We start from the raw sequence: 8902 nt of genomic DNA on the forward strand, positions 1-8902 counted from the left end.
CCAGCTCTTCCATGATGACTCTTCAATGAATACCTTATCTACATTGCCTGAGTTCATATTGATGAAACCCTTCTGGACCTCTGACAGCCTGATGGAGAGCGATTCATTTTACTTTTTGTTCATTTCTTGTTCCTTTGAAACAAGGCGAGTTGCTAACCTTGATGTGCCCAAAGGTGTCGTTTATGGCAGCGTGTCCATTCCCGGGGAGGAAGGCCAAGCTCTGCTTGAAGCAGCGGTCAGCAAACTGTTGCAGACGTTTGCAGGATCCGGTGATGAACCGGCGGTGTTGTGGACACTGCGTTACACGCAGCTGGGGCTGTCGTGTGAGAAGGACAGTGATGCGAGCATTTGCAGCAGTGCAAGATCTGACCGGATTGTGTACTTCCCGCCGCCTAGTCTCGACCTTGCGTTCGATGACAGGATGATCGACGCGGTCAAGGCGGCGTGGAAAACAGTGATGGGTGATGAGGCCCGAGATGAAGATTTTATGACTTTTGAGGATCGAGGTGTGAGCCTTGATGATGAGTGATCAGTAATCACCTCGTAATGGTCCGTAGGACTAGCGAGTTCACAGGTGTAGTGCAGTTCGTAGTTCAGATTTCTAGATCCCACGTTGCAATTCGAATTTTCAATTCTAACAATAAAACAAGTGTACTCTTTTTTGCTCAAGTCTACTCTTCCCATTTCATCAGTTTAACTGGCTTACCAGCGTATGTAGTAAAAGCAAACGGATGGCATATGGAAACTTTGCACGTATTTGCAAGTAGATAAATAAGGTCTTGAAGAAGAACACAGCATGCCAAACCGTACCGCAGTTAGACGCTGTCCCAAGGAGATGCATACCAATACCACGGCGGCGGACACACTTGCGTCATGCCACCATCATTGCATTGCATGTTTATTTATCATCAGGGTTAGTTTACTATAGGAGAATTTAATTAATTAAACTCTGGGTCAATAGATAGATAATTCTTCATTCCTCCATTCTCAATAATAAATAACTTAATAGTAATAATAACCTCGAGGAAACACGTAACATAATGATAAATAAATAAAGGAGGTAATAATAACCTATTAATTAATGACAACAGACCAGAGCTATCAGGCTCTGGGATACAACAACTCACGCTCAGCGGTTCAGCAGATCTTCGAGTCAGTCTAGTAAGTATATCGATCAAATAAATAAATTCCCTTGGGAAACAAACGGCTCTGTACTTCCGTCAGGGTACGTACAAGTACATGTACAATATCTATCGAGGTAATTTTGTGATACTCGACCGATATATCCTCCTCACCTTAGATAAGGACATGTCTCTGGTCGGGTGATATTGGCGTTGATCTGAGCAAGCAAGCAATTCAACATGGGAAGGTATCAACCTTCCTCCTGATAGCAGTATAATACTAATAATCCGAAACATCTTCCATTTCACTCACTGTCACGTAGTTGACAATAAATAATAACAGAGGAAGGACATCCTGGCTGCTGCTCAAATCAGCAGTAATAATATCGCTCGCATCTGCAGATGGTATGACAGCCAGAGATACTACAGTACAGCAGGCAATAGGTAAGACTATTGCAACGCAAACATTAATATTGATTTGATGGAGAGAAACCTGAGTTTGGGAATAATAGTAACTAACGGTACAATCAATAACACTGAAACATAGCCTACCTATTTCAGCGATAATAATCATATTAATTAATAATGATAATGATAATGACGATCTTGATTGATATCACCAGGTTACAAAGTTACACCCGTATCGTATATCAATCAAATCAATATCAATGAATCGGGTCCGTGGTCTCTAATCAAAATGCTTGCACCCGATGGACAAAAAAAAAGAGAAAGATCTTCAAGATAGCCCCCTATCTAATTACATGATAATAATAGCTACTCTGTATGCTAGAGTACGGGGTTCTACGGGGTAATTAATTACTTCATTCCAATTCCATCATTTATGCGGTTGCACACGATGATCCGTTCCGCATAATGATCACCAGAATCTGAAACATATCTAGGTAGCTAGCATAGTAGGTAATCTCGGGAGGGAGGGCGATCAATCACCGATCAATCATCCATTCAGGTAGGTAGTTTCATTAAAATTGTTTTTCTTTTGGTCCCCTGTCTGGTTCTATTTACTTGTTGATCAACATTTATGGTTATATTATTTATTATTTATTATGATAATAATTAATTAATTGCTGCTATTACTATGACTCTGGTTGCGGTTAGACTCGATCTCCCGGGAAATTGTGACCGTCGGGACTAATTAATTTCTGTACTACATACCTAGTACTTACCATCTACTACGGAATACTAGGTACCTACGGAGTAATAGGCTAATAAAATAGGTAGTAGGTAGTAGGCAGGGATCTAGATAGAGAGTAGATAGTGTACTGTACTCCGTACAGAGTAAGGTGTAACGTTTCTCGGCTTTTTATCGGTAGGTAGATAGTAACGGTCTTGATTGACCATGCTGATCATCCTGTGGATTACAACTGACTACGGGCTAATAACTAGGTTGTAACTGCTAATGCTGATAAGTGGTAAATACGATTATCTGGCTAGGTATCTAGGTATTGTGATTAGGTTAGTGTTTTGTCAGTGCTTGGTTCAAAGATACTAGTACTCTGTAGATAGATCCTGTTAAACAATACTGCTGTTATTGCTGTTATCTTCCGAAAGACATTGATTTGATCTTGCAGTACTGTAACACTTCTGGCTGTGACGAGACATCGCATCGGTTGCTGTCAGTACTATTGCCCTTCTCCAGCAAGCCACATCGGTCAGAATTAAGAAGAAACGTGGAGTTTCATCGCAAAGAAAAGTGATTATTAAATGTGCTTGTGTTATTGTACATACGTACCTAAATGGTATGTCTATCTGGATGTCGCTATCATCATCATTATCCAGTAAGCAGCTAAATAATACTTGAAAATAATTATTAATAAGTGTAGTATTGGTGATGTCTGATGGAATACTCCGTAAGATCGTCCAATCTACTAGTTATCTGATCAGACGATCGATGTTGATGTATGTCACTGTGAAACAGAGGAGAGGATTACTCCAGTCAGTTTGACGTCAGGTGACTGCAATCCTGCGATTCTGCTGAATGCCCATGATGCAGTCCAGACCCGGCAGTTGTATATATTTAGCACAGCTGTCACTGTCAGCCTCAACACCATCGTCAACTACCGAGTACGGAGGACCACGCAACAAGAGCCAGATCCGATCGATCGAGTGGCTCAGTGCAGCCGTCCCCTTCAGCCCGTTGGAGGATGGCAGTTGGTGGCGTGGGCAGGCGCCTATAAGGAACTCGGGGGGCTGTTATTTTTGTCGCCTTTGCAAGCCACTGACGCAGGAAGAACAATAACCAGAACAATAGTACACTAAAACTATGCCATGTGCACAAGAACGGCAGTTTAGCTGTCATCGTGGTGTTATATAGTCTAGGATATCGGTTCTTGGCCCCCATTGTTGCGCTTTTTTTTTTTCAGTTAATTGATTGTTGGATCTGGCTCGATGGCAGAATTTCTAGACCTTCTAGACCTTCATGGGAATCTTTTTGATTTTCTGAACTACCAGCTGGTTCGATTCACTGGATCTAGGAGGACAAGTCCTGGATAGATCTATACTAGGTAGATTGATTGCATTAGGTACTGTACTCCAACGTACCACGGCTCCTAGTAAAGTACGGAGTAGCACGTGCAGAATAAGTAGAAAAAATTTACTCGTATATTCTTTGAAATAACGTTAATGAAGTAAAATTAAAATTTGATACTACTCTTCTGGGATAACGATGCTCAGGGGCCGAATCCACTTCCTCACCGACGGGCAATGTTCGGGATCCCTTTTGGCGCTGAAATCTCCCGACCGTGGGTCGGTACCCACGGGCCACCGTCAAGAATACGGAGCAATACGGAGTATGGAGCACTCCGTTCTCGTCCAGAATGTACAAATCTGTCTTCAGTAGACCATTACTATATCTTCTAGAATAACACACTCAGCAGCGCTGCTGTGGCTGTAACTGCATGTCTGGCAGCAGCTCGGATTCAGCTGCAGGCGAAAACGGAAATCCACCAGAACACCATCGCTGGGGCACTGTGCTCATTTCGTCTGCCGATCGCGGTGGATCGAGTGGCTGGGAAGTCGGTCGGCCGGGCTGGAGAACCCTGGGTCAGCGGTGGAGGCTTCAGCGACCAGGCACCGTGACGTCGCTGGCCCCCGGGGCATTCCTGGCCAGCTGCAGGTGGCGTCAGCGTTTTCTTGTCAAGTGCTTGTCTCAACGACGACGGAGATGGGGTCATCTGTGCAGCCCACCAGTCAGACAGGGATGGAGAGAAGGCATCCAGAGGGAACAGTAGCAACTGGCCTCGAGCCATTTACCGCAGACCCTGATCCATCTTGCCAGACAATGCGCTGGGCCGGTGATCAGCGCGGGTCAGGAACGGACACGGCTGGAGTGGGTGCGGGCTCAGCGCCGTCGCACGCTGCCGGCCGCCTCCCGTGTCGCTGGGCGGGAGAATGGCTTGGCTTGGATTGTCGTTTCTGCGTTGCAACTGTCGAAAGCGGTTTCACGAGCGGTAGCAAAGGGATGGCGAGCAGTGGAGAAGACGCGCCATCCAGCGATCCGGTGGCATTCCACTGCCCGCCCAATCGCTGGTGCCGGAGGGCAGCTCCGGACAGGCTCTCTGTTGACGGTGCTCGCTCGAAACAGGCCCAGAAAACTCATTCATATTGCAACAAACCCGCTCACCGGCCGTGCTCGTGCTGCAGTTAAGCATCCTGCCCGATCGCCCTCGTCTAGTGCGGTTCGTCGCTGCTTAATCGCGAGGGGGCCAATTGCCAGTGCCGTCTGCTCCGCCCAGCCTTAACTAGTCTTCGTCGCTCAGGAGTGAAGTCTCCCCTATTATCCCTCTCCCTCCATCCGTCCTATCTCGCTCGCCTCGCCTCTCCCCTGCTCCCCCACCTCCCGCCTCTCCACGGCCTTTGCGTTCGGTCGTTTTCTCTTCTTCTTTTCTCCTGCCCTCCTCTGCGTCTTCTTGTTGTGTCGCGTCGTGTCGTGTCGTGCTTGTTTTCTGCCAGTGTCGCCGGTCTCGACGCAGCCAGTCGCTCTCTTGCCGCATTCCTGCCAGGCACTTCTGCCGGTTTCGTTCTTTACCTGTCTGTCTGTCTGTCTGTCTGTCTGTTTCTCTGTTGTTGTCCCAACCGCCCGACCGTCCAGCCCGGCGGTGACGGGCAGAGAAACGCTTCCTGCTCGTCCTTCGCCGCGTCTCTGATGATTTCCAAGTCGTCCTACTTCTCTCGTCCCGTCGTCACCATGCCGCCTCTCCGGCTGAAGACGCTCTTTCCCCTGATCGCCCTCTTCTCCATCGCCTTCTTCTTCTGGTGCGTCGACCGCTATGACCGGGCCGCCCTGCTGCGCTTCAAGCGTCCCATCGACCACCTGTCCGGTAGCGGCAGCAGCTCGCCTGCCCAGGTCCAGATGCAGCCCCAGAAGCTCACCGAGAACTGCGAGATCGACCCGGCCACTGCTCCGCCGCTGCCCTTCAACGAATGGTTGATGCGCAAGAACTACACCCGTGCCTACTTCCGCCCGCACCACGTCCACCCAGACACCGAGTTCCGCTCGCTCGAGGACATCGACCAGCGCGTGCTGCCTCCCTTCCGTGCCCTCGAGCGTGGAACCGTCATCTCCGACGAGAACGAGGACCCGACCCTGCCCTGCCCGCCCATCATCGACGTCGACGTCGCTGCGGACCACGATGTGGAGGAGACTTCCAAGATTCTGTTTGGTCTGGCCACGACTGCCGACCGTCTGGAGCGTCTGCTGCCCTCGCTGCTGTACTCCTACGGTGACACCAAGGCCGGAATTCTGGTCCTCGTCCCGGAGTCTGATGACGACCTCGAGAAGCAGGAGGCCTACTTCCGCGCCCGCGGCTTGGATGTGACCATCCAGTCCTCCCCGCTGGAGTTCACGGCCCGGTACTTTGGTCTGGTCGAGGCGTTCACCAACCACATCAACACCAAGCGTCCCAACACCTCTTGGGTCAGCTTCATCGACGACGACACTTTCTTCCCTTCGCTCGCCAGCGTCGCTCAGCAGCTGAAGTTGTTCGACCCGACCAAGAAGCATTACATTGGTGCTCTGTCTGAGGCCAGCTGGCAGGTCGACACCTTTGGCCACATCGCCTTCGGTGGTGCCGGTGTCTTCGTGTCCAAGCCCTTGCTCGACGTCTTGATGCAGTATTACGAAGAATGCCAGTCCTGGGGTGAGCAGCCCGGTGACCAGAAGCTGGGTCAGTGCATTGAGCGGTTCGGTGACACCCCCCTGACGCTGTGGCCGTCCCTGTACCAGATGGACATGACGGGTGAACCCGATGGTGTCTATGAGTCGGGTCGGAAGATCGATTCCCTGCACCACTGGGGCAGCTGGTACACCAAGGACGTGGTGAAGATGAGCACAGTTGCCGCGGCCGCCGGACGGCGATCCGTCCTTCGCCGCTGGGTGTTCGACCAGGAGGAGATTATCAACAACAGCACGGGTGGCTCGATCCGCTCCTTCTGGGTTCTCACCAACGGCTACTCCATTATCAAATACACTTTCGATGAGAACACCCCGGATGATGCCATCAACTTCGACCACACCGAGAAGACGTGGGAGGAGGAAACGTACGGCTACGAGCAGCGTCTGGGCCCTCTGCGTCCCAAGGACCAGGAAGGTGTGACCAAGGAGCGCTGGATGCTGAAGGAGGCCATGGTCGTTGGCGACAACGTCCACCAATTCTACACGCGCGAAGAGGAGGGCGGCCACAGCGTGATTGAGCTGGTCTGGCTGGGCCCGAAGGGCGGTGGTGGTGCTGGTGTCGGAGGCGGCCAGACCAAGTTTTAAAAAAAAAGAAACCGAAGCCCGCAATTCACGCCTCAAACAACTTTTTTTTTCTTCTTCCTGCACATTCTTCCGCGGGGAGTTCTTTGACTACTTCGCACGTGATTTTATTTCTTTTCTTTTTTATTTTATTTTAACCATTTTTCTTTCCTCTTGATCATTTATGTGGCGTTGCATTGGCAGGTTTTCGTTTTAAGACACGGCGCATCTCCAAGATCGGGTAATGGTGATTGTTTTGCTTGGAGTGAAGAAGAGCATTTTTCGATCTTCCACAATTCTCCTAACCAAACCGGGTGCCCCAGACTGGATCATCATGCACGGACTGACCCTGTGGAACCCTGTGTTGTCGATCCATTCCCGTCCATATTTCTCTACATTGGGTGCATTGAACAGCAAGTGCGGAGGCCTCTGGCAGGCAGGTATTCGACCCGCGGGCCTTTGTTTATTTTCCTTGCTCGTCTTCTCCCGGCCTCGCGTTTTTTTTTTCTCTATTCGTTCTCTTTGTCATGATTGAAGCTCGCAAAAATCCCATGTATAAATAGACTTGATCAAGGCTACTACTCCCCTTGGTCCGTTGTGTTGTGGGCTAGTTAGTAGTGGTGTCTGTCTCTACGCTAGTCTAGCCAGTCAGCCTGGTCGGGGGTCCGATGGCAGTAGACCGGAATGTAGCATCACGAGTGGATAAATGGTAGTGTGGGATATGATGTTACTCTAGAAGATAGTGGGGTAATCGATAATGTATGTAATTAGCGTTGCGAATCTTATCGTGTTGAATATATTAAGATACTCGTACTGTGCATATCGTCGTGTCCTATCAATCGCCCTAAGCCCTCTCTCCGTCAGATCGGATCGCTGATGGCGGGTGGACCGTTGCATCCATCCATCGATCGTTGCATCGCAGCTGCGTGGGCAGCTTGGCCACTGGATTGGCCATCTCGTCCAGACATGAAACATGAAACATGTTTCACGCTGCCCCACTGGAGTATGGAGTATCTTCATCCTTCGCCAGGCAGTCTACGTGTGCAATGTGCATCCCCATATCCATGGATCGATCTCATTCCATTGCACCAAAATGACTTAGTGTGATGGGGTAGTGATCAATCTGAATCCCCATCCCATCGAATCTAGCGCCCATCACCAATAATAGTTACCTGGCATTGATCATTATCAGACTCTTCAAAAGCCAAACGAGTGGACGGTCCGACTCTGACAGACAAATCACCAATCGATCAATGATCAATTTGATCGATCGATTGAGATCATCCGACGATCAGTATTGCCTGCTCCAGCCCAGCCCAGCCCCGCGCCCGGCACTGGGCAACCGGGCAAGCTTATCATCATAGTCGACCTTCTTGAAACAGTACGTACGGTATCACGAGGTGTTAATTGTAACTGCAGTTAACTCCACAATAATTATGACCGTGCTGGAGGATCTGATCCGTCGATTCGGTCTCGAAGAACATGGACGGGACAGGCTGATGCGGAATCTTCATCTGCTGTTGCTGTTGTCTGCTGGGGTGAAAGTCACGAGAATCTCATCGCCTAATTAATGTACTCCGGACGGGAGATGGCATTTCTACTGTCGATATCACTACTAGAACACTAGCTACCTGCCTCGATAATCTTGCCCGTCGAGAGTGCGAGAAAGAGTGTGGCCGGTCATGGGCTGGACAGGGCACTGAAGGTATTGTCAGGATGCTCGTTGTCGCAGGATATTGGTAATCCTCCAGATCACTTGCTGATCCAAGATTCACTTGTCGAATAGCCGGTCCTCGCGGATTCCAAGCGACGTGCGATTACCACACATCAATCACGCGTCAGCAGTATGGGCCTACCTTGGAAGCTCTGGGATGCATCTGCAAAGCTCTTCTGGCGCGCAATTTGGACTCATGTTGTACCCTTCGTCGTCGTACGACTCGCAAAAGTGGCCGTCAGTCGCCCAGCTTATCTCGCTCTCCATGTAGAACCTGCCCTCCAAAGACCCCATCAGGCTGCTGCCAAGGTCAGT

General features: G+C 49.8%; 2 protein-coding genes across 2 annotated transcripts; both read left to right on the top strand.

Annotated features, from left to right (window-relative positions):
* Positions 1 to 4: 4 nt before the first annotated feature.
* Positions 5 to 2274, top strand: T310_7208 (Rab geranylgeranyl transferase escort protein; the record flags this gene model as incomplete). The annotated part of the gene is made up of 10 exons (XM_013469992.1): positions 5 to 508; positions 693 to 710; positions 768 to 913; positions 1092 to 1161; positions 1225 to 1258; positions 1500 to 1565; positions 1745 to 1798; positions 1896 to 1912; positions 2024 to 2088; positions 2238 to 2274. Coding segments are annotated over 10 exons (1011 nt in total), but the record flags the coding sequence as incomplete, so codon positions are not given.
* Positions 2275 to 5325: 3051 nt separating this feature from the next.
* T310_7209 (Uncharacterized protein) lies at positions 5326 to 6897 on the top strand (the record flags this gene model as incomplete). The annotated part of the gene is made up of 1 exon (XM_013469993.1): positions 5326 to 6897. The coding sequence occupies one exon, from the start codon at positions 5326 to 5328 to the stop codon at positions 6895 to 6897; it is 1572 nt and encodes a 523-aa protein (XP_013325447.1).
* Between the last annotated feature and the right edge of the window lie 2005 nt (positions 6898 to 8902).

Source organism: Rasamsonia emersonii, assembly GCF_000968595.1.
Source record: "Rasamsonia emersonii CBS 393.64 chromosome Unknown ctg1118621760516, whole genome shotgun sequence".
NCBI lineage: Eukaryota > Fungi > Ascomycota > Eurotiomycetes > Eurotiales > Trichocomaceae > Rasamsonia > Rasamsonia emersonii.